The sequence below is a fragment of the Bombus fervidus genome, chromosome 9 (assembly GCF_041682495.2).
Source record: "Bombus fervidus isolate BK054 chromosome 9, iyBomFerv1, whole genome shotgun sequence".
In the NCBI taxonomy this organism is placed as follows: Eukaryota; Metazoa; Arthropoda; class Insecta; order Hymenoptera; family Apidae; genus Bombus; species Bombus fervidus.
The window spans coordinates 10,920,675-10,946,783 of record NC_091525.1 but is presented as its reverse complement, the minus strand read 5'-3'; the positions used below and the strand labels follow the sequence as shown (position 1 = coordinate 10,946,783).

General features: G+C 38.3%; 3 protein-coding genes across 12 annotated transcripts in view; all 3 read left to right on the top strand.

The window, feature by feature from the left end:
• Positions 1 to 15,309, top strand: part of Hex-a (Hexokinase A) — a 35,477-nt gene extending 20,168 nt beyond the window's left edge. For 3 of the 6 annotated variants that reach the window (XM_072011013.1, XM_072011012.1, XM_072011015.1), the window contains exons 2-7: positions 10,935 to 11,097; positions 11,369 to 11,724; positions 12,110 to 12,209; positions 12,408 to 12,762; positions 13,012 to 13,282; positions 13,600 to 15,309. In XM_072011013.1, the coding sequence (XP_071867114.1) occupies positions 10,935 to 11,097; positions 11,369 to 11,724; positions 12,110 to 12,209; positions 12,408 to 12,762; positions 13,012 to 13,282; positions 13,600 to 13,677 (1,323 nt within the window). In that variant the 3' untranslated portion in view covers positions 13,678 to 15,309. Of the gene's footprint in view, positions 1 to 2,013; positions 2,469 to 2,698; positions 2,729 to 10,934; positions 11,098 to 11,368; positions 11,725 to 12,109; positions 12,210 to 12,407; positions 12,763 to 13,011; positions 13,283 to 13,599 lie in introns of those variants that run through there. The other 3 variants (XM_072011014.1, XM_072011017.1, XM_072011016.1) reach the window with 3 other exon arrangements.
• A 1,181-nt stretch (positions 15,310 to 16,490) lies between these two features.
• On the top strand, positions 16,491 to 23,436 carry LOC139991138 (FHF complex subunit HOOK interacting protein 2A). Of its 5 annotated transcripts, none has more exons than XM_072010999.1 (6): positions 16,491 to 16,990; positions 19,944 to 20,999; positions 21,192 to 21,642; positions 21,828 to 22,194; positions 22,572 to 23,072; positions 23,157 to 23,436. In XM_072010999.1, exons 1-6 carry the CDS (start codon positions 16,613 to 16,615, stop codon positions 23,254 to 23,256), a joined length of 2,853 nt encoding a protein of 950 aa, XP_071867100.1. In that variant the 5' UTR covers positions 16,491 to 16,612; the 3' UTR covers positions 23,257 to 23,436. The 5 variants fall into 5 exon arrangements, with proteins under 5 accessions (XP_071867100.1, XP_071867102.1, XP_071867104.1 ...); XM_072011001.1 differs by lacking the exon at positions 16,491 to 16,990 and adding an exon at positions 18,927 to 19,165; XM_072011003.1 differs by lacking the exon at positions 16,491 to 16,990 and adding an exon at positions 19,330 to 19,709.
• Positions 23,437 to 23,733: 297 nt separating this feature from the next.
• On the top strand, positions 23,734 to 25,609 carry LOC139991148 (uncharacterized). Its single transcript, XM_072011024.1, has 5 exons — positions 23,734 to 24,082; positions 24,159 to 24,792; positions 24,869 to 25,002; positions 25,091 to 25,258; positions 25,353 to 25,609. Exons 1-5 carry the CDS (start codon positions 23,792 to 23,794, stop codon positions 25,470 to 25,472), a joined length of 1,347 nt encoding a protein of 448 aa, XP_071867125.1. The 5' UTR covers positions 23,734 to 23,791; the 3' UTR covers positions 25,473 to 25,609.
• The last annotated feature ends 500 nt before the right edge of the window (positions 25,610 to 26,109 follow it).

Below are 26,109 nucleotides of genomic sequence, written 5' to 3'. Positions count from 1 at the left end.
AATTGATTTAATCGATGTATCACTGATAGCATCGTTTCGCTCGTTTTTCTATCGATTTTCATCGAAGAAGGTAAAGGTTTTCCGATAAAACAGCCATGAAAAAATAATATCCAGGTTAAAATATCTCTAAACGGTGTAACTTTTTAGCGAATAAACTCGACAGCTTATCCGGGTTTTAAGCGACGTTTATCTACTCACAGAATGGTAAGCCGATAATCATTTTACGACGCTGGTTCGCGACATATTTCATCCGTGTTAAACGATGCACTAACAAAGAATATATTGGAAGATACGGAAGAAAGGAAACTGAATGTAACGAGGGCCCTCAATTAAAAAGACGATAAAAAGTAATCACTCTCGATGTTTCTGTTGCTTCGAAACGAGGATACGGAGTATTAATCTTGTTAATTTCACGGATTAACCGCAGACGATATAAAAAAAGAAAAAATTTTATATATAAGTTATGCGATGAAATATCGAGTTAAGCTCGTCAGAGAATGACAATGATTTCATATTTTTTCGAAGAAGATAATGCACGTGTTGGACATTAAACTCGATTATTTTTTAATGTATTTTGTAGTAACATCGCATCATATCTATGAAAAGGTCAAATCAGACGTTCTATGCCGTAAGGAAATTATTTTCCGAAGGAGTAACGATTAATAGTAATTGGTAGGCGTGGAAAAATCCATCCGAGACGTGGAAGACGCAAATTTGTAAATTTTCGCGTAACGCGGTAACAGAAGCGTCTCAGATTCACGTGATGCAATCGTCGAATTTGTGGGTGCGGAATCGAATGACTTTTTTGCCCTTGAGAGGACGAGCCTCCATCTCGCGCACGGCACATTCACCGATAATGTTGGGTCATAACGGAGTGTGCGAACAAGGGGAAATTCACCCCTCTCTCGCTCCCTCTACTCTTTCATACCCCACCAAAGCGGTTCTTATGCAGCGTCGTATCGTGCGCCACGGAACCCGCCGCTACAATTGACGCAAGAACCAGCTCCGTTTTCGTAAGAAGTCTCGCTGCTGATCGCAGTTAATAAAAGGCGGAACCGATTCATGGAAGATTATGAAGTTAACACGTCGGGTTGTTTGCACAAAGATATATTTTAATCCCAAAAAAATGTCATATTCGATAAGGGAATTATCATCGTAGAGTATGATAATGCAGTTTTGGAAATTTGCGCGATAATGATATAAACGACTAGACCAATGAATCGATACTTTCGATGGCTTACATTTTATCGGATATAATCATCGATACAAATCATGCGAATTAACCGATCGAAGATACAGTATCGATATTAATTTTTTATCGGTTCGTAGGATCTATTGGAACGGAAAGAAAGGGTATTCCCGGAGGCGATGAAAAATTTGCTTATCGCGGAAAGTAAGGAAAGATTCGATCATCGCTTCTGCATATTAAAAGACTTCTGAACTCGTCGTGTTGATTCGTAAATCTGTTTATAAAGAAACGCGAACATCGTATTCTACTTTGTACTTTGTTTTACATCCTTACAGCTACAGGCTGTGTTTTCCATTTAAACGAAGCTTACGCGTGAAAGCAACGAAAAGGAATTATCGGCAACTGTTAAAACAGATCTGAAATCATACGACGAGCATTCTAAGCTGCCGCTTGCTACGATTTCCATATATGCATCGATGTTAAAACTAACAACGTTAGACAACATTCGACGATATTCGACAACATTCTGGAAAGCATCGAGTGACATTAACCTTCGGTCGGAAGCAATTTTACAATCATTATGGAATACTATTTGCTTCACAAATACGAACATGCCGAGTGACTGTAACTTGCGTGAACATACACAATCTGGATGATGAATGACGTAAAATTAGTATGGCGCGGAATGCGGGTACAAAAAGTTTTGTTAATCGGTAGCGAGGAATCCTGGTGCATCCGTCACTGGGCCGTCGGTCTTCTGGATGGCCTCTTTTTTCCCCACCACTAGTTCAGCATGTTCGTCCATGGAAGCGTAGGTACGCGCGTGGAACAGACGTGTTCGTGCCAGTAGTCGCGATATAAAACTCGTGAGATACGCTGGTAAACGACAAATCGTACGTGGCTATCCGAACGAGAACGCAGTTACATCAACGCGCGTGTATGAACTCGTGCGTCTGGAATTCACCGGAACACGGATCGTGTATAACATAGAAGAGAGAACCGGATTCGTGGCAATTCCTCGAAACGTGTCGTGCGCTCTTGTTCCATCGTGCTTTCTCGCCGGGCCGTGCTTCGAAAACGCGTTAAACACGAAGCTTCTAGAGGGCCGCAGCTCGGGGTGCAACAGCGAAGGGAGGGCAATGAAAACGTCGACGTTATCCTCCAGTGACATGATCAAACAGGAGGTGAGCCAAGACGAGCATCGTACGCGAAGAAGAATGGCTCGTGTAACGGAAGACGAGGCCGGTTTTCGTGTCGATCGATGGAATTCCTTTAACGTGTATGTTTCTTCTCGTCGCGGCTCGTTTTATGTAAAACATGGATAAAGAAGAAGGAATTGTGTAGAAGAACGCGCTTCGGATCAAGCATTTCGTTTCTTTTCGAAGTCGCTTTATCGTACGTGACTTGTCATCGCTCGTTCCGAAGCTTGTTCCGTAGGAACTACGAATAGGAGTGCCGAGGTTGTAGGAGTTGGTTGGCGCGTAAAGGTTAACAGAGATCGGGAGCGTGTTCGACGAACGTGTGATGAATGCACGAACGGTAGGACGCGACGCGTGACCGTCGCTACGGCGGTTAATCAATTAATCGATTAATGAGCAAACGCGTTGAATTACGTAAAACGCACGACGCATGATTATGGGCAGAGTGGCTGATAAAAAAGGAATACGCGTGTTCGATTGTATCGACTGATAAGTAATTGCACGAGTCATATCCGCGAAACTACGAAACGTCCACTCGGTCGACAATGCCGACTGTCACACGGCACAGTGCGAAAACGAGTTTGCCGAGAAGTTTGCCGAGAAGTTTACCGCCGCTGGCTATTACCGAATACCGTTTCCATAGAGCGCTTCAGGAGCGTGACAATTCGGTGTCCCTGTTATTATCGATTATAATGATCGTTGACGGGACAGAAAAAGGGAAAGTAGCATGCTCGATGATACCTGTAAGTGCAGCGTGTATATTTAGGATCGATAAACGCACGCGATTCTCGATACCTGTGCCACGTATCGTGTCGGACGATAAACCTTTAAATAATTTATAACCGAAAGAGACGATAAGCAGCTTCGAACTTCGTAGAAGTCCACTTTACTTCTTTCTCTTACGTTTGGGGTTAGGTTGGGGTTAGGTTGATTTTACGCGGTAAATTTGGTGGAAATTCGCCGATGCTCTTCGCCACCCACGATTGTTTATTCAGATAATAGAAGCTCGTGTTCAAGTAGGTAGGATTCAATGGGCTGAAGTTTATTTAATCGGACATTAACTAAAATTTCGTATAATCTGAACACGAGTCTGCGACTAATCTGACCGATTATAATTATCGCGAGGGGGGCGGCAATATCTCTTAAAATTTTTGAGCATTTTTAAGTAATTTTAAAGAAACGTTTAGTATCTCTTCTTTCCATCGAGTGGCAGTGAAATACTCGAGACATTTGTTTATTCTACGTACATATGCGCACAAATATACAATAGCGAAATGTTATCTCACCGTTGCTATATTAAATCACACAATGAAACGAGTTACTGACATTATGCATTGTGTTCAGCGAAACGATGTGCACGATTTTCGAAACACTTGCGATAACGTAACAAAAAAATATTTCGAACAAAGGTTCGTCCGTTTCGAAAATTTCAGCTACGAATTGCAATACTTAAAATCGTCAAGAAGTACTTCTTTCTGCAAAAAATTAACGTCACCTTGACTTTATCGAATGGTACGACGCTTTCTCGATTTCGTAGTATCGTAGCCGCTTCAACGACCTACAATACTATGAACTTCAAAAGACCTTGAACTCAAAAATCTTGAATTCATTTACCATAGGAAGATTAACGTGTGAAATTCGGTTTAATAGGGCGTTAGATCGGACGTCTATAATAACGTTCGTGACGTTAACCAGTTGCAACCGAAAAAATTAGCAAAGTACGATGTTGGTGCGACTACGTCTCACTGGGTGTTGTTTCTTAATGCTTCAATTTACGATCGTGCTATATCGTTTCCACTTAACGAGAAATATTCTCGCAAACGGACACTTGGATATTCCGTTGGGAGTGACTATCCGACTATCTGATGTAACAGCGACTCGGATAGTCGCTTTCAACGCAATGTCCGAGTGTCCACTTGCGAGAAGTACTATCAAATGCTCGACACTAGAGAACGCTCGCTGCTCGAAGTCGGTTCCGACAACTATCAGCATCAACTGCCACTCAAGGAAATAAAATCTTGATCCGTTAACGTTGTTTCGTCTTTATCGTTGTTTCGTAAATCGAGCTGAAACTCAGAGTCGATGGATATATCTAAGCTTGGACAAATAAGCGACAAGTGGGAAAGAGTTTGCGAGAAGTAACGACTGCGACGAACTTGACATCTTAGGTGAAAGACTGTTCGATAATCGAAACACTTGACCGTGCAACGTGTTGCATCGATGCACGTGTAACGGTTCCGGTTTTGTTCGGTTACCAAGCGCCGGCTTCGCGGAAGAACAAATCGTAAGAGACGACGCCTCTGGAGAGGCATGTCCAGGCCTAACACATAGGCGTGCAACGTGTTCTCGCGAAAGAGGTCGTCGCGCTTTGGATAGATGTTTTCGTTCGGCACGGCGGCCTTGACACTTCGGCTATGCGATGCACGATACGCGACAGAAATAGCCGGTATACGAATCGACTCGATTCGCAACGTGAGATGAAACGTAAAATCCCTTTTTGGTGTATACGTCACGCGAGTTTCCTGACAAATTTCGAGATGTCGTTCGTCGCGTCCTCTTATTTTTCGTAGGCGCGAGGAAAAGATAATCCGCGTGGATGCATAAACGAAGAATCGATCAGATTCCGATAACGAGATTGTTAATGCTGTTTCTTTCGAAGAAGTCAGCTTCGATGTCTCGATACGCATGCATTTGCATACGGAAGTATTGCGTAAACATAGCTGTGTAACAAGTATATGGCTCGGTACATCACGGTATGGCTGTACCACGTGCATTTATACGAATCACTGTGCGTTGGCCTTTGGACATTCTTCCTGTAGCGCGCATGTGGCCTGTGCATATTACATGTACTATACCATTCATTCATAAACAGTCTTATTGGCTGGCAGGAGGGTGTGTCAGTGACGTCACTGCCAGATCAATGCCATACACGCGGAAAAAGGAAAAGGGAAACGGCGCGCCGTGGGAAATTGGCGGGAATTTCGAACGCGACAAAATAGGAACTATATGTATTTATATCACAATTGGGCCAAGTTGTACGGAAATCTACCAATCCTCTAAATGACAAAGAATTAGTCACACGCAGTATGGATTCCATAATTTTGAGACCTTCGTTTTGGAAAAAATTACCAATTCATAGAACGACTGTTACATTATGCATTTATTAAAACTATCGTACCATAGTTCCATTTTATGTTTATAATTATTTCGCAGGAAGCTTCCAAATCGCATGTTAATTATGCGTCGTCCTACTGTTAAATAAACCGTTAAAAAACAATGTAAAACAATGACAAAGAAATAAAATATACTCGATAGAAAGGAGGCTACTGTTTTGAAAATATTGAAATCTTCGTATTAGATTTACTCGATTTCAGATCATCGAGGATTGACAGCTTTCTGCGTAATTTAGCCTAATTGAAATTTACATATTTGATATACGTTCTGGAGTTGAACTATTAATTTTCGAGTATATTTATCAAGTAGATACGTACATGGGCTACTTGTGTGATAAACCGGTGATTTATTGCTCTTCTAATCGAGTCCGATAAATATGCGGAATTTCGTGATGCCGTATCTCTCGCGAATTAATGATTTGAACCGTATCGTTGCTCGCGTGATTAGATGAAAGGTATACGCGATCATATTGCGCTGTAGCGAACATAATAAATTTTCAATGATATCAATTCAGTGATAACAATCGTAGAGTATCGATTTATAGAATATGCAATAAATAATAAAATGTATAGTTTTTGCACGTAGACTAATTCTCGCCCGTGTTTTACTATCTTTACAAAGTATGTATGTAGAACGGAAGTCGAGAAGAAAAAAATATCTTCAAATTTTGAATACCTACTTGCACCTCGTAATGTACAGATCGTTGATACTTGATATTCATGTTGACACTCATTTTCTTTTTTTAAATCTTCCTTAGATTTTCGATTTATAAGTAACATGTTCCTTCTTGTTACGTAAAGCGAGTACTCGAGTGTTATGTGACGTAACAGCGTTCAATATCACTAAGATCGTCAGAATTTAACTACCTGTTAGATTCGACACCGTATTAGAATAAATTGCGCAAGCAAGTTTCGTACTTTTTTTTTTTTTTAGATAGTAGTATAGTATAACTTACGTAATATGATTTTCGCTCCAATCGTATCTTTGATTCTATATGATTGATTTGCAACAACATAGCACTTATTATATTTCGCATTCATCGAAATTACTAAAATTCAATATTCCTCTTCTACAATTCACGATCATAAAATTTTCCATAACGATAACGTGGCCATCGTTCGAGTTATTTAAAACTCATTTTCTTTACACTCGTATCGATATCGTTGTGTATTTCAACATTTTTCCTTGCTCCTGCTAACTACCTTGCAAAACATGTCGTAAGATAGCAATTCACACTGGTCTAAGAACTGTTACATTGCACTTGAACTCGACGCGATCGCTAATGTATTCCTATGATCACAAATGAATAAGCAATGATCGTGAATAGAAATCGTTGCCTTAAAACGTATTAGGAACGTCAATTCTAGAATGATTTCAGCAAATATTAAATTTCATACTTCAATGTCAGTTCTGGTGATATATTCCGATAATTACAGACGTATTTCTTTCTAAGTATTTGATTAAATTAATGTCGAACAATCGGCAAATGTCGAAACACGATAGAACATTGATAAAATCTTACAAGCTCGTACAAATTATCATATTTCTTATCGGTATATTATAATACGATAATACGATTACGATATATGACGTATCAGCTAAACGCTTAATACTTTCACTGGCTCAATGACGCTTTCTATATCTGCTAATTAAAGAGTTCGTATCTACTCTATTTTCGATCGTTCATGAACCATTTATGAAGCGGTGTATCGTTTAATTGGATTATATATATATATATACAATTCACCAGAGCTCTGTATGCGCGTGTATGTACATATGTATGTGTGTGTATGAAGAAAGAGAGAGAAAGAGAGAGTGTGTGTACCTGTGGTGGAACAAGCGACGAATCACGTGGGAAGGCGCTTTAACGACGCCGACGTTCATCCACATTGACGTAAAATCGTCAAGGCCAATCGGAATAAGGAGGGTATGTAGTACTTATCATCTATGCGCGTTTGATCTCGCTCGAGATCTCTCACGTGCAAGCTGTTTACAAGACGATTATCGAGCGTAAAATCTCTGTCAACGTGTCGTGACCCAACTATTGTAGTTCGTTGCATTTGTTTTTTTTTTTCATCCGCTTTCATCCGCTTTTTTCTACCGTAACAAACAGGAATTGATGAAAATCGATGATAGGTTAAGATCAGGTTGAATAGAATCGAATTTGGAGATGTATAGTTTTAGCTAATATTTTGCACGTTCAGGATTTTAGATAGAACCCTTGCAACGAACGAGCATCTTTTATACGTGGCAGTTAGTACCGAGCTAGATTTTGTAATAGCAATTTGTACGACGATATCTCAACAGTTTTTGCTTCTTGGCTCTTCGTACATCGTAGGTTATCAATCGCAACATAATGAACGTTGATTGGTCAATTAATTAAAGAATTACTTGCACGAATAACTTTATCTGCTGAGATTAGATACTTGAAAAATGTCGTGTTATGCAAGTCGGATGTTTATTTCTCTGTTTCTTCGCGGAGGAAATAAAATATAAATCACGTTGTTTAAAATAGAATAACATTTATCCGATTGACGTTTTCCGTTGAAAAAAATATTCAACGTATCGCGTTAATGAAAAATTCAACATATTTTCGTCGGGAATATTAAATGATCGGTATACGTATTAAATGAATTTCAATTGTGTGATAAAATTCGAAATTACATAAATAAATTACTGTTTCCATGACAATTTCTACAAAACACGAGGAAATAGTAGAGAAAAATTTCAGGCTTTGGCAACGGACTACATTAACTACACGCTTATCTATTTCAAGAAATTGACTATTCTATATAGTGTTTTAGTTCAGATATAGCGATTAGCAAGTGATTTAAAACTTCAAAATCTTGTCTCTGAACCGAAGAACAAAAATATTTGAATAAATTTAAGGTACGAGTTAAAAATCATAGTTAAAGATATGGTAATAAATTATTATAATGAATTGATATTACTATCCTAACGCTTATGACAAATTAACCGTAATATCTAGAAGCGAAAAACACTTTCGTATAAAACGAAGCATGCGAATGTGGTCGTAGGTCGAAGGATGGACTTTTAATCAAAGTTCGTGTCGAATCTTCAAACGATTTCGCAAAGAAACAATTATTTTCCTGAGAAACGAGTATTCCATTGCAGGTAACTAGACTTTCTCTTCGATTTTAAAGACCAAAGTCATAGTATTAGTGGGCAATTTCGTCGTTAGAAAATAGTTTCCAATATATATAAACTTGGTCTCTCTTTAGCTTTAAACTTTGATTAAAACCATAAACTTTTGAACTGTCGAAAGATACGATCTTCCAGAGTAAAGAGAGAAAAGAATAGCGACTTAGACCAGTTATTATTTTCCTACGACCGAGTATGGCAACGTAAATTTCCGACTTATTTTTAAAATTCGAAGCACAAGGTTTACGCGAAGTTAGACGCGTCGGAAAGCTAAATTGATCGACAAGCGGAAAGAATAGAAAGAGAAATGTAATCATACGATTGGAGTCTATCTATTGACCTATATTTAAAATTCTACGCTAGAAACCTCAAACTTTGCGTGGAGTTAAACGTTTCAAGGAATCGGAGCGAAACATATACAGAAAATTTAATAATAATATTTTGATACTGAAAAGTGACAAACGTTAACAAGATCTTGTCTCTATATTTACAAAGTGACTGGTTTCAATCTTTAAACGCTTATATTTTGCAATCAGTTCTCGATGACACGGTCGAATGCCTAAATATTTTCTGACAGAAGTCTATTAAACAGGTACTTCATTTTCGACTTTGATCCTCTCGTTGTCACATCGTACACTCTCGTCGACACTCTCCTCGATATCCGTCACTCCTCCCATAATCGTCCGCGACTATTGTTCCGGCCTGTGACATGCATATTTTTGTACGCGCATATGGGTGCCCATGAAGCCATACAAAAGTGCACAGTAAATCCCATCAGCATTCTTTCGACTGGATAGTCGCGAACGCACGCTCGTTCTTCGAAATAAATGCTACTCATAGAATGAAACAGCTTTATTCCGATTTATACGTACGACTGACGATTTGCGTTTCAAGACACGTTTAATATTCATGATATTTACGAAGTTAATATTAGCCTGATACTGATAAGTACAGCGTTGTCCCACGAACTCTGTCCACCTGAAATATTTTCGATGGAACGTTTTTCAAACGATGCGTGAAAATATCATTAACGAAAGTTGAAAGATTCAGTGAAACGCATGATATGGAATTATTTAAAATAACGGAGATATTTCAGGTAGACGGGGTTCCGTGGGACACACTGTATTAGAGAGAAAATAAGGGAAAAATAAATTCGATTTCTGGCGTTATTACGTTAAGGTGTAATTCACAACTAATATTTAGGAAATGTTTTTTTTTTTTTCAAAACAGAGCTTCGTACGAAGAAACGTTATTTTATATCTTCGACTTATTTCGTCGCGTACAATCGCCAATTACAGGTACAGATACTGTTACGACCGTTCGCGGAGAGACGCGGTCGCGAGGAAAACGCGTCAGCGAGAGGCGTAAATTCTCGCTACGATTCTGCTAATCGACGCCGCGAAAGAGTCGTTCCCCTTGTTTCGATTAGGATAACAGGGGTGGTTAAATGAATTTAACACTGTGTTAACAGGTTAATATGACGTATATATTCAACAATAGATTACACAATATTATGAGCGTCACAAAGTATTTGACGATAAGTACAGTTAATGCGTTACAGAAATTTGACCCGACTTGACGATATCTCTCGATGAGTTAGTTAGACTTTACGAAACGGACTGAGTTAAGAGTAGAACCGTGGTAGACTTGTTGACTGTTTTGACGACGAAAAAGGACTACCCTGAAAGTGACGATGCTGTGTCGGAGGAGAGCTAGAGAAGAGTGTGTCTAGCGCAGGGAATTATCGGATTTGTTGATGACAGTTTTTGGCCAGGAAAGTGAGGGTAATAGACATTGTTTCTATTAGCTATTAAGACTGTTGGTGGACTAGGAGGGGTCTTAGCCGCCCTCGATAGAAAGTTGGTAGTAGGAAGCATCGCACGTGTGAAAAACCAACTTCCACGTGTTGTTCAGAAACAAAGCATAGACCTTAGAAAACGCTTTCGTAAAAAGATCTTTGTTCGATCTGAAAGACTTTAGCTAGAATTTTCTAAGATTTGTGATCGGTCCTTGAGAGTCTTAAAGGTACGCAATAAGGATGTGCGGACATCTGGCTGCCATCTCTTTCGCGATGCGAGGCCCGGTCCAGGTAGAGAGTCGGCCGACGTAACACATACCCTGTATATGAAAGACCTATCGAAGGTCAGCTCGTATCAGGGACCTTTGTTAGACCGAAATCTATAATTATTTTCTATTTTCATTTATTACAGATAAGAGATATCTGCAAGGAGCTGATCCTTTCCAACGAACAGCTCCATATGGTTATGCAAAAGTTGGACGATGAGATGAACAAAGGTCTATCGAAGGAAACGCACGATCAGGCGGTTGTGAAATGTTTCGCGACCTACGTCCAAGACCTTCCCGATGGCAGTGGTAAGAAGACGTGCATATCTCTCATAATCGATAAGAAATCAATCTACCGTAATGAATCAGAATTACTCGAAAGTTCGAAAACGAGGAAAATAGCTACTAATCGTATAGCTAGTTCTGATTCACGACGATCTAGACTTTGAAGGAAAATTATTTAAAAATTCCCGGTAGCGCTGATTCTCAATAAAAGAGGAAACTTGATACTTCTAATTCCAATACGAAGAAATATTTAGTCAAAATCAATCGTACGAATTGAATGATTACCGATTTACAGAGAAGGGCCACTTTCTGGCCTTGGATCTCGGAGGAACGAATTTCAGGGTGCTCTTGATCACCTTGGATCACCAGAATTTCGACATGAAGAGCAAAATCTACGCCATACCACAGAGTCTCATGTTAGGGACTGGTACACAGCTCTTCGATCATATAGCTCAGTGTTTGGCGTTGTTCGTCAAGGACCTGAACCTTCACAACGAGCGTCTACCTCTCGGTTTTACGTTCAGCTTCCCATTGTCTCAACAGGGGCTGACCAAAGGTTACCTCGTCAGGTGGACGAAGGGTTTTAATTGCAGCGGTGTAGTCGGTGAAGACGTGGTTGCTTTGCTCGAAAAGGCAATCGCAAAAAGAAAAGTGAGTGTTTTGTTCTACTTTAAAACAGTTGTTCATCGATGACAAATATAATATCTTTATCTTTTTTGTAAAATTACGTATCGTTAATTCGGTAAATTGATTCTATATCCTGAAACATTGCGAGTTAAAATTCTACTTTATAAAGATTCTATTTTCCAAAAACGACGAGGATAAAGATCTCAAACTTGTGAGTTTATTAATGAGAATATATAGAGTACGTATAAAAAAGCAGAGAAATCATAGGTTCTAAATCGATCAGTGATTTCATAACAATCGCGTTAATGAGAAACGAGAGTCGAAAACAACGATAAGAACAATTGTTGCATGAATACATAGCTAGTCGTAGCTGATTGCAAAACCATGCTAATTACGCTGTATCGTACAGGACGTGAAAATCGAGGTATGCGCCATTCTGAACGACACCACTGGTACTCTGATGTCGTGTGCTTGGAAAAACAGGAATTGCCGTATCGGATTGATCGTCGGTGAGTGACGAATGTTACTTTTCTTTCCATTCTTACCATTCGTAAATAGGGAAAAATCTAATGATCAATCTTTTCTCTCTAAATGGAGATATTGAAAATTCTTCTAATGAAAAAATACCGAAACTTGCGGACGTGATATTACCGTGGATGAATTATGAAATTTTTTCTCCATTAAGATAAAATCTCGTTTCGTTTCAGGAACTGGTACCAACGCCTGTTACGTGGAGAAGACGGCGAACGTACAGTGTGCGATTCCAGGAAACTTCTCGCAAGAGAAGCCGTACATGCTGATCAATATCGAATGGGGTGCGTTCGGCGAGGGTGGTGTGCTCGATTTCATTCTAACGGAGTTCGATCGCGCCATCGACGAAAATTCGATCAATCCGTCGAAACAATTGTTTGAGAAGATGATCTCGGGCATGTACATGGGAGAATTGACGAGGTTGGTTCTCGAGAAAGTGGTGAACGCCGGGCTACTGTTTGGTGGAAAGTGTCCCAGCGATCTTAAGAAACGGGGCAAATTCTTCACGAAATACGTTTCAGAAATCGAAAAGTGAGTATCACGCAGTCGTATCGGATATCTTTTCCTCGCGATAGAGATTCTCCGGAGATATCTCCTACTTCTTCTTTCGTTCATTTTTTCATATTCTGAGATACGACATTTTAGCATTAATTAAATTAACTTCTTTCGTTATTCCAAGCAAATCCTGAATATGACAACGCTAATCTACAACCTACAGGCAATTATAACGAGCCACTTGACCAACGTTCGACGTTAAATGTTGTTCTTCGTTCGTTTCAGCGATGCTAAAGGGAAATACACAAACTGCCGCGAAGTATTAGCAGAATTAGGATTACGAAACGTAAGTGACCAGGATTGTGAAAACGTTAGGTACGTTTGCTCTGTTGTGTCGAGGAGAGCAGCTCACCTGGCCAGCGCTGGAATCGCCACGTTATTGAACAAAATGGGCGAAGACAGCGTGACAGTCGGAATCGATGGCTCGGTCTACAGATTCCATCCGTACTTCCACGAGCTTATGACCGAGAAGATAAGCCAGTTACAGAATTATAAGGTGAGACCACCTTTGTTTCTTAAAGTTTCGACGAATATGCTGTTTTAAAGAGACACGTTTTTCTCGCACGACGGCTGTTCAACAGTAATTTCAATTAAATCCTATATCTTACCATTACGACGAGTGTTAAAATCGATAATTGAAATTTAAATCCAGTCTATTAAAAGATCCGAGAAGATTTGCTTATCAACGTCTCTGCCGTATTATACAACCGTCGTTTAAGTCAAACGTATAACATTTTATTTGGCAAAATAAAAAGCTCTGAGAAAAGACCTTAGGGATAATTTAGGCTCTAACAATTTACATTGTTTTTCCAGTTCGATTTAATGCTCTCGGAGGATGGCAGCGGTCGTGGTGCGGCGCTGGTCGCCGCAGTGGCTGCAGGACACCGGTGAAGACAACGGCTGTGCCGCGTCTCCTCAAACTTAGATTAAATTAAGTTATATGCAGTAACGATTCAAATTTGACACACCATTAACATATACGTACACAGGATATGTATGAAGTCACGCGTATGTGCCGAGCAAAACGTCTAACAGAGTTAGCTATTAAATATACTAAAAATGAAAGAAAGGAAGCGAGAGAGGGAGAGATAAGTAAATAAAAGAACGAGTGAGATTCTGTTCGTTAGGAAGAATAGAGAGCAAGATCGAGAATGAATGAGTGTGAAAACGAATGAAAGTGAAAGAGAGAGAGAGAGAGAGAGAGAGAGAGAGAGAGAGAGAGAGAGAGAGAGCTGAATGTGTACTTGTACATAGAGCATAAAACGTAGCCTAACCTCTGCGAAAATATCGAAACAACGGTACTTGAAGGAGTACTTACAAATCTACGAGCATATTTACGCTCGTCACTACTAGACCGGAGAAGGAAACAAATTTATAACGAAGTGTTTTTACGCGAGACGTGGTTGTACACGAGCAAGCTAATAAACGAAACTAGGAGTAATGTGCAACAGAAATCCTATTACTGCCATAAGTGCAGACGAATACGTATACGTAGACATGCCTGGATGGAAGGAATTTGAAAGAATTTCAATCGTCCCTTCGAAGCAAAGGCTACGTGAATTTATCGGCATTACGCGTGTGCGCCTAGCTCGCGATACATCATATATCACGAAATGTCGACGATAAACGGTCGATCTCGATGTTCCTTCTTCACAGAACATGCACAAAGATGCGACTGGTTCGCGATCCTGTGGGTCAGTCTCTTCTGTTTCGCTACTGCTCCGAAATCTTTGCGGAAGAGGATGAAAAAAGGAACGGGTGGATCCTTGGTTCACATAGAGCGATTTATAAATTATTTGTATTGTCGTTTTATCCTACAGTAATCTTATTGTAACGTTTAGACGCGCGTGATTGAGACGATGGTCGCGCAAGTCGAGAAAGAATGAGCGGAACGAGGGTAAAAGAAGTTATGCATGCGTGAAAGAAGTTCGGTATGCAAAACGAGATTATATGTATATTAATATCGAGACGAAAAAGAAAAAAAAGAAAGCAACGCAAAAACGAAAAGACGAAGAGATAGCGCGAACAAATATTAGAGAAAGTGTGTTTTGCAACAGTTCATTAGAAAAAAAAAATGTGTAGTATCGTTTTAAGGGATTTAGGCGGTTTGAAGTATTTTTAGATTTATAGGCCACGGTCGCGTTCAACGCGTACGTTTTCTTTGGACGTCCCTCTTACTGTTACGACGATGATGATGACGATCGCCGCGTACATACGGACGATCTTTTAGCATTGTCTCCGGAACGACTCTTCGAAGACGTTCGCATCGATGTCGCGACTTAAATTATACAACGTACATTAAAAAGGATGACAAAAACGGAAAGACAAAAAAATTAAAAAAGAAAAAAGAGAGAGAGGGAGGCAAATGTGTGAGTGAACGAGTACATGAACGAACGATTGATTCTAAGTCGTGACTCTTGATACTGTGTTTTCCCGCCACTCTCTCGTGTCGAGAGGCGAATATTTCTTTGGAGTTCAAAGATCGATGGAGCAGAATAATAAACGACCTGTTTTGAGAGCAAATTGAAAGTTATCTCTATTATCGTTTTATTGTCGCGAAATTGTAATAAAAATAAGATACTTAAACTCATACTATTCCAGTACTTTTTCATTTCAATCGTTTTGAAATTAATCACACTCTACGAATAGAATTCTCATTTTTAAACGAACTCGTTACTCAAGGAAAGCATCGTTCGATCTAACTATCAAGCATCTTATTCTTTTTACAATTATCTAATAAATAGGAATTTCTCCTCTTTGAACTAAAGCAATTTAGAAAAACATCATTGTTGAAGTTACTCGATACTCAAATTCCTTTCTCAATACTTTGTCTGCATATTGGATCATTCTCGTAAGTCATAAGCAATGCAGGTTTTCCTCGGTACGGTAAAAATCCGTGTAATATACGTTTGGAAACTCGTAACTGAGCTTTTATTATCCGAACTACGGTCGAAGGATTCAAGAGGAAAATGATACAATTGACGAAGTTTTTAAATTGAAGAAACGTTCGATCGCGTCACATTTTCATAAAGTCTTGCGAATTCGCAACAGAATCCTATAAATTGTAAAATTATAAAATATAATAGAAAAACACAAAAAATGCATCGAGGAGACAGGAACACTGAATAGTGTTCGGTATAAATTGCATCCATGTTAAAGAAAGAACAGTTGCATCAAATTATGTATCAGCTTACAATGAGACAAAACGTACAAACGTGCTCGACTTTAGTTTTCTGAAAGGGAATAATTAGCGAACAAACTTGTACTACCACAACCATTTCGTTATAATTATCGCAGCTGTTTTATTCCTGGGATAAACAAAATTTTACCATATGTATGAGTATCTAGGTATTATTCTCAATTTTCTACAACTAGTAATTAGTCGAGCTAATACGTTTTTTATTCGGCTACTAGTACAACTTTACAAAATTGACGTCGTATCGAATTCTATTCTATCAAACTCGGCTCTCAGAAGAACCGCGTTACTTATGACCTGATATTCTCCTCTTTATGCCATTATATCATTAATGTCGATATTACGGTTCGATAGATCATAGAAATTTATAATTAAATATAAAGTAATCATATATTTCTGAAGTCAATCGTGTGGAACTGATCGTGTCGACTTATATAATTTAAAAAAAAAAAGACATTCAGCCCGGTCTGCGGAACTTTATCAGAAATAGTAAAAAATTCGTGGTTTGAACATAAACAGCACGATACGGATCGAACAGATCCTAGCTACCCGAAGAAGGAAGAATCACCGCTCCTCTATCTTTACTCCAAAGTTTTCTTTCTATTGTTTCGTACGCGACTCGAAAGCGCGATGAGGATGGCCCCGTACTTTCCGGATCTGGGCTCGATTGTCATTCGGTTCGCGTTCTCGGATTACGAAACAGTGACGGGAAGAAAAGTGTCGGTCAAAAACTTGGCCAGGACGAGGAATTGTTGCTATATATTCTGTATTTATTTTCGTCGTCATTTCGATAAGACTTCACGGTGTGTACCGATAAAATTCGCGTTGACGGTCGATCCGTCGACGAAGAGAGAGAGAGAGAAAGAGAATTCTTTCGTGATCGTCGTATCACGCGAAGATTCTCTGCTTCGTTCCGTTTTCTCGAACCGAACCGAATCGAACGTTCGTCTCCGATCGTTTGCTGGTCTCTCGTCATCGATGTTGCGGCGACTATTGAGACTAAAGGTGGTGAGTAGCTCTGCCGCGGTATACTTAGCGCGATCACGCGGATCCACGTGAGCGTAGCGTTCGATTTAACGTGCGATGTCGACACGAGTAGGAAACGTGTCGTCGCGTATTCTACCGATTATTATTGTAAGACACCATGCACACCAACGACGCTATTTCGTTGTGATTTTGTTGATAGTGACGCTGTGTGATTCCGTATCCCGTAGTTTTAGATTGTTGATGATGCATCGGAAATTGATATTGGAAATTGTTGAAGCATCGGGAAATGGTACTAGAAAATTATTCGAATTGTGGATCGGTAAAGGTGTCTCAAAAAGGATAGTACAACTATAGCCAATTGTATAACTAAATGATATATATATATAAACGAGAAATAAAGTTCTTCCGTTCGAATTGTCAGCTTTGAAGAAAAATAAAATAGTAAAGCGCCACTGGTGCGAAATTCCAACGATATTGTGTCATGCGTCTGCACAGATCTAAAGATAATTAATGTGACAGAAAAAAAGCGACAAAGTACGAGTACAAGTGCGATCACGTTCGGATTCCTACAATGCGGTGAATTCCTGTGGTCGAGCATCGAATTACTGTATTTCTAGGCTGCGTAAGAAAAATCAGCGGCTTCATGAGGCGCGCGATCTAACTGTACTGTTCATCGATTTAGATCGCGACAGCGTATTTGTAAAACTGTCGAGCGTCCGACAAGAAATTTGGTAGGATGTTTAGTGAGAGACAAAGTTGTTTTCCTCGGTTAATCGCGAACGAATCGATCGATTCGAAGGAGCGAGTAGAATTGAGTCGGGAAAATCGTCGAAGACAGCGAATCGATTATATCGGCGGAGCCTGAACCGCTTTCACGATTTTTTGTCACGACTTTTTTTATATTCACAAACTGGTTAATGTTGTTGAGATGTGTATACGTTAAAGGTGCAAAATAAAAGTCATCGTAAATGCTGTTGCTCACGATCGATGTGCCATTACCATGTCGCGTTTGAAAAGAGTTGAGAACATTTTGGTGCTCGATCAATGTTTTTAATATATCGATATATTATATATACATTTAATTTATGTATTTAATAAATATAATTTAAATATTTTTTTTCAGTTTTTATTACGTTAGTATATATCTGATATATTGATATATTGATAAGACCTTTTGATAAGACAGAGTTTGCAGTTCTAAGAAATATTAAAGGTAACGAAAGGTTTCTCTCGTGGACGGAAGGGGAACAATAAAGATAAGGTGGCTGTTTAAAGAGATAGAGTATTTGTAATGATAATTATTGCGCGAAGGTTTTGTAGGAAAATTTTGGATATTTTCAAATTGGAATGGTACGAAATTTATTTGATTTCTTGAATGTTTGATCACGGTAAACACGAGTAAATATTCTCGATAGTTAGACGTTTTATTAGCATATTTAGACAGGTATCTCGAAATCTTATCAGCGATTATATCGATCAACCTTGATTAGAAAATGAGTGATATATAATAGGAAAAATACCGAAGATAACGGAGCAAGTAATTTTAATCGCATTCAACTCTGATATAAATTCGAGGGATATTAAGATATTCGGTATAATCTTCCCGTACCGAAGAAATCACAGTTCGAATCTAAAAATTTGGTTCCGCTTAATTTTTCGACCTTCGGCAAACCTAATTGAAATGTATTTTCTACAACGATATCTTCTCTGCACGCCACTAGAGGGCGAACTACGAACTACGTTTATCTTTACAAATCGATTACTTTTTCCAACGAAAGTCATTAAAAATATTCATATAAAATTTCTCTTAAAATAAATCTATTATTTGACGAAACTAAGAAATTCAAGTGTACGCGCAATGTAATCTGTACCGTTCCCCCAATCTCTCTTCTCAATCATCGTACCTAACGTCATAACAATACGTATATATACATGCTTGGCGATAACAACACCACCTGGTGGTAGCTGACAGGAAACAAAACACGTCAAAGCAGCAAAGTTTCGCTGTCGCAGCGACAGTGAGGTATAGCACCGTGATACGGGAACGAACAATGAGAAATTATGCAGAAACGGGCGATTACGCGAGAAACGGCCACAAGGCGCGTGCATAGCGAGAAATAATTGTGGACCAGGATCGGACGGTGCGTTAAGATGATTAGTGGCATTCAAATCGCGCTGAAGAATGCCATTGATGTGGTGAGTGATAACCCTGATAAATTCCGCAGTTTCGTCGTCGCTTCTGTTTTCGACCACGCGACTGCGTACAATGTTCTCCATTCATTCGACCGAGAAAAAAAGACACGCACATTTTCATTTATATTTTCTCCTTTGTTCGCAGAGCATTGTAAACGGTGTAAGAGATATTTTAAGGCAGTATCCATCGATCGTAGTGCGGCATTATATGTTTTACGTAAACGACGATTTCTCTTCGTTCGATCACCGCGCGCTGTTACATGTGCCATTGTATTTATTTACGTTCTGCGTGTATCGATCTGTATGTTGTGCCTTTCGTCATAGTCGATACGCTACTGTCTACTCTTACGAATTTTTTCTTCCCGTCCTTCGTGCGCGGCCGGATCGATTTTAAATCGCGCTCGTTTGGCGCCCATAAAAAAATCCAAACAAACACAACGGTGCGGCGTAGCCAACTTTCGGCCGGCCAATACCATGCCGGTAATACGCAAAATCTGCCCATCTCGATCTACACACGTATTTGCGCGTTGTCTAATCGTTGCAAGATGTACGTCGTTATATTTAGCGGCTTATATAATTATTTCAAGTTGCATCTACGGGCGAACCAACGGTAGCTCATTAACATGTGCACATTTAATAATCTACCGTGTTTTGTATCCTACTTGGTTTTTCTCAACAACGATTCGAATGACGTAGTACGATTCCCGGTCGACGTTTTGGTCGTCATCAGTTTTTTTCCTTTAAACGAGGCGCTGTACTTATGAATTTTTATCGTTTGCAGATAGCACCGCCTGCCACGCCGCTGCAAGATTTCACCTACCATTGGAAACAGCTTATGAACTTTTATGTGAATCACCTGACAGATTGCAAGGTGCCCATACAGTCCACGGGCATACCACGACATTTGGACAGATTACTGGAAATACTGTTAGAAGAGGAGAAGGACGAAAACGAACCAGGACCATGCCTCGAATACCTGTTGCAGCACAAGCTACTGGACCTGCTGGCTACGCTCGCCAGCGCGGAAACTCCACCCGGAATGAGAACCATTTGCCTGTCTTTTTTAAGAAAATTGCTAGGTAGATCTAAGTACCCACTGCTGCATCACACGTCGATTTATGGACCAGTGCAACGATTGATCGCTCTGTGCAATGGAAACTCACCATCGCCTATGGAAGCTGAGGAGGTCCAGTTTCTTCTCACGCTTTGCTTCCTAGTTTGCAAGTACCCTCACGTGACCAACATAATAAACGACGCACCGACTGTTCAGAGGCATAACGCCTCTACCAGAAGGAATTCCGAAAGGGTGGAAGTGGAAAAAGTTACCTACGTCCCAAACAGAAGAAAAAATAACTTTAATCCCTTATTTGAACCACTGGACACTCAGGCGGTCACGTTGATAAATCCCAACCTGTTTAACTCGGAAAATGGTAGGAGACGGTCTGTGGAGACTAACAGACCGTCCAGTAAGAATGGAACGAGGGGATCATCTAGTCAATCGAACGGGTCGATATCTTCCAGGGAAGTGGAGAATGCCTCGCAATCTTCTAGTCCGGTAATCGAGAAACCGATTTGCGATGAGAATTTGAGTGTCACGGTACGATCTTCCGACTCTCAGGACTGCGACATCTCTCAAAAAGGCGAGAACGTCGTTCTGATGAACGAGATAGATACACATTTGCAGAATCTCCAGGATTTACGATTGGACGTTGAGTACGGGACTGCTTTCGAGGAGTCCAATTGCGCAGAAGGGGATCAGAATCTTCTGAGACCGGACACTCCACAGAAATCAAAATGCCTTCTATTGGATGCCTTGTTGAGTTACATAAATAGCGCGGTAAGCCACGAATTTTAAACAATGAAAGTAAACTATCATAATAGTTCCTTATGTTATGTTATCCATACTTTGCGGACTAATTCTGCAATTTCAATATTAATAACAGCTATGGATTAAATATTCCAAATCCTAAAATGCAAAGAACAGTCAAGCAGACAACAAATTCTTAAACAAGAATGTTTCCTCTTCCAGGATAATACCGTGAGGATAAGAGCCTGCGAAGGAATAATGGTCCTTGCATCCTTGGAGGATCCATCGTTCGCACAAATGGTAGCAAACAGTGACTTAGCAATCCTGATACCAAATAGATTAGAGAACCTGTTCAACGCCATCCCAGCGCATGTCGATCCAGCAGAGATCGACGGCGTGGATGTTACTTGGGGTTTAGATTCACCAATGTGGACGAAGGAGAAAAAATTTTCTGGCTGCAGACAGGTCGCCGCGTTTTTCATGTGGTTTGATTATTGCAATCAACTGATAAGGGAAGCGCATCCAGACGTGGCAAACGCGTTGGCGAAGAACATTAAAGTGAATTTCTTAGAGAAAATCGTGACACCAGCCCTGGCTGAACATCATGTTGTTCTTATCACGGCATTGATTACGAAATGTTTGAAGGAATTAACATCTAGCGCCTTATGTACAGGTTTGTATATAATTTATGTTAAAATATGGAGAATTAACAATTTTTTTTTGCTTGGAGTTTCTGGAGGATTGATAGAGTTTGTTTACTTTTTCCTTTAAATAGTAAGAGACGAAGAAAAATTGCTCTTTGACCCTTGCCAATATTTCAAAATTAAATCAAACGATATTGATAATTTCTTTCTTTAGAATTAAGTTACTGGCTCGTGGGTCGCGACAGAGGACCAGAGATACCGAACGTATGGACGTCGCCTGTACTACATAGACTGATAGACAACTGCTTCACGGACAGTGACGATTTAACGCTGGAAACATTGAAGCTGTTCGAGGAGATGATAGAGAAACGAAACGAGCATATACTGCACTGTCTCGTATTAGTATATTTGTCAACACGAGGCTATTACGACAACACCGCGGCGGATAGTGCAATTGCATCCTGGAGCGACGAGGAGGACGAAAGAGAAAGAGAAAAGAAGAAGGGTTCGCTAGACCTCTCCTACGAGCAAAGTCATAGTCGGACATTAGCACCTAGTAATATTCATAGAATTGTAAATTGGTAAGAATCTTACAGAAACTCTCACCATCGTACATAGAAAAAAAAAAAGAAAAAAAAGAAAAAGAAAAACTTTCATCAAAAGAACGTTTTATGACGGAGACATTCCTTGTCACTCGAATAAATAGAATATGAAAAAAAAAGTAATAATTCAATAATGTACATGCTTATAGTACTTGACAAGCGTGACACAAAGTGAGAAAGCTTAATCAACAGAAAGTCTCGATCAATCATTTCGATACGTCATCAACTGAATATGTTTTCTCAGCGTATGTACTAAAAAACTTCGAACACTTTCCCTCGCGCAACGATATTTGCATATGCAAATGAAACAGTGTAATGGTATAACATTTTTAGCTTCGTATCAACCTCCGTTTCAGTTTCCTGTCCCTGATTCCTCGTTATCTACAAACAGACACGGACGTGAACAATTACGAACGGTATATGGCTGACTTGGAAAGGCAGTATTCTACTGTGCTGACAGACTGCTCGCTGATGGCCTGGCCGCTAGAGGCAGTAACCATGGATGATTCTGCGAGTTCTGATTCCAGACCGGAAGCAGATCATTGTTCCGTAAGATTTTACATGGGGCCGTTTATGACGATGCTTTTTGAGAAAGTGGCGAGTATTCCAAGGCAAAAGTACGAGGTCAACCTACAACTGACGGTGGTGATCTCGAGGCTTGCGCTTTTACCTCATCCGTACCTGCATGAATTTTTACTGAATCCGTTGCTACCAGTAGCACCCGGCACGAAGAACTTGTTCACCTGCTTGCAAAAAGTTGTCAAGCAGCTGGTGAACGAGGTACCAAAGACGCCGGATCACAAGCAAATGCTGACGGAGACACGAGAACGATTGCTCGAAGATTGTTCTCACGAAGGGTAAATACGAATAGGAATGATTAATTATATCGTAATTTGGTTCGTTTGGTAATTTCGGAAGATTAATTGTTTCGTGATTTTTAGAGAGAAGGAGAATATCCTGTTCGAAAGCGTGATCGTGACAGAAGAATTTTGCAAGGAACTGGCTGCAATAGCATACGTAAAATATCATCATTCTATGTGATAATTGTTATCAAAGAGAGCGATGTAAATTATAGAATTTAATTACAGTACTATGGCTGAGTAAATTTATTTAATGATCGATCGTCAGTCTAGATACGCTTAAATAGAAAATTGTTTTTTGTGATGAATTTGTAAAATATACGTATATACTTTATCTTAAGTATAGCTACTATTATATTAATGTTAATGTTTACAATCACTTATTTGCACAATTCGACTTGTGACTCTAATAAAGAAACTACTGAAAAAACACGTTCGTTTTAATTATTTTACTTCAAAAATTGTTACAAATTTTTCTAATTTAGTTGTCTAATATTTGTAGTTTCAACAATCTCTAATTACCACATATCAATTATAAAACATATTTAGATTTGAGTATATCATAGGATTATATAATTTGCAAACAATTTTAATAATTGAAATAAAAAACGTAAGTTAAGAATGTTACATGCCTTATAAGTGAAACTAATTTCAGAATCATATGCTTCACATTGGAGTAAGTTGTTAAGGTTACTTCACACTGGAGTGACTGACACATGGAGTCACAAATGGAAAGCACATCACCCATTTGCATGCAGTTGCTTATAAATAATATAACGTCATATTTAAGTGGTAATAATTGCAAAAATACCTCAGTTGTCAAGGTAAATAATGAAAAGTTAGCAATAAATGGTGAATTATATTTTATACCTAGCCTTAAAGTATGGAAAAACTTGTTGAAAGACACAGATAAATGTGAAGAAAAGTGTACAACAATTTTGCAACATTTTCTATATGTTCGAGGTGGTGGAACAAATAACAACACTGATGCAGACATTGCAAATCAGGTAAAATATAATAAAAAATATCATCATGAAGGAAAGAAACATAACCTAGCTATAAAACTAAAAGATATCTTTGCAGGTTTTACAGTTGTTAATATCATCGAGTAGTAATTGGTCTATAAAATTACACAAGTATCTTTTAGAGAGAGAAAGAGTCTGTTTATTTTTACAACGTACCCCTCTTATAGAGAGCTCGATCAAAGCAGTTATAGCATCTAAGAATGACTTTGGGAAAACTTTTTCAGTTAACAAGATCTTTAGTTTCATATCGCTTCAAGATAAGGAATCAGAACTCACAACTAGAAGATTACACTTAATACAACATGTCACTGAAAAGATTTTGACCCTGCAAGGGTCTAAACTATCAGATGAGCACTCTGATCACAGATTTGTATTTACCACTAAGTCGCAAGGAAATGTGAGAGAAAATTATGAGAGGTGTATATGTGGTGTGGTAAAAAATACAGAAACAAACTGTAAAGAGACAAAACTAACGTATAAAGAATATATTAACAATAAAATTATAGAGTTAAAAGCATTAAATGAACATAAATATTTTGAAGCACGGGAATTTAACGTAGAAACAGAAGAATGTTTCCTTGAAAATCTTGCAAAAGCAGCAGTTACATTTGAATTATTATCTGTAAAACCAAGCCGTCCTGTTTTTATTGGATGCAATGTTGCTACCGATAAAAGTACCACGAACACAAAAGGTTCTTTCATCTCTGAATTTTGCATGAATTTCTTAGAATTTTTAAAGGAACAATTTCTACCATTATTAGTTTTTAGGTGGATGTTTTATATTATATAATACAGCAAGAATAACAGCTATCATTGAAAAGTATAATGATAAAAGTTTAAGAGGAGAATATCCTAATTTACCATGTGTCAATGATACAGATTTTTCTTTACTAAATCAAGAGGTATTTTATTCAAAAGATACTAAATTATCAATGTCTCCAATTTATGAAAGAAAACATTACAATGACTCAGAAACTTTATAATTTCTAGGAAGAATGGGAACTTATATATAATTTTGTTATTGGATATCAACAAATGATAAAGGATTGTTTAAGATATGATCCTGTCTTCCAAACAAATACACAATTTATTTGTATATTTTTGTCTAAACTGTGCCAAAAATTTAGCATCTACTATCATAGAATTAGAATATTAACTGTAAGTTTTATTACTGACCAATGTTAATGATTGAATTATAAACCTTATTGCATGATTAATAATTTATTATTTATATATTATTTTTTCATTATAGGAAGCATATGACCATTTGATTCCAACAATGACTGCCAGATTATATATGCTACATGCATTGCAAATTGTGCTTCAAAATGCACTTGCTTTACTAGATATCACTCCTGTATCTCGCATGTAATTTAATCATAAAAATTTTTTTAATCAAAATGATATATCTCAATATAATAGAAATCAATTTACAAAATTGTACAAATTACAAAGAATTGTGTATTTTTTCAAAGAAATAAATAAAAAGTGAATTATCAACTAAACAAAGTAATATTTTAAATTGTACTTCACAAGTTTATAAGTTGTTCAACTTAAATGTGTTTTAATTTTTGCCTTATAATAAAAGTATGCAAAAATTATGTAATTTTGAAAAATTATTATTTTCAGAAGAAATCTTTATAAATCTATTGTTACTTTTTAATTAGTTGAAAATGTATTGGGTTAGGCAATTATTTAGTAAAAATGCAATAAAGCTATATTTATAATTTGTAGTTTCAATAATATTTTCTAATGTTGAATTAATTAGATTTGTCATGTCGCAAATGTATTGATTTTAAATATATCGCAATGAAACATAGTTACATACGAATATAATTCTTTGTCATAGCACAACAAGTGAAAATAACAATTGCACTCGTAAATAACGATGCGTGAAACGACAAAAATTGTTATAATGTATATAATTGTACATCTACGTGTGCATTCTTCCTAATGTCATTCTTCATTTTTTAAATTAAATACGATCTATATAGAAATTATTGATTTTG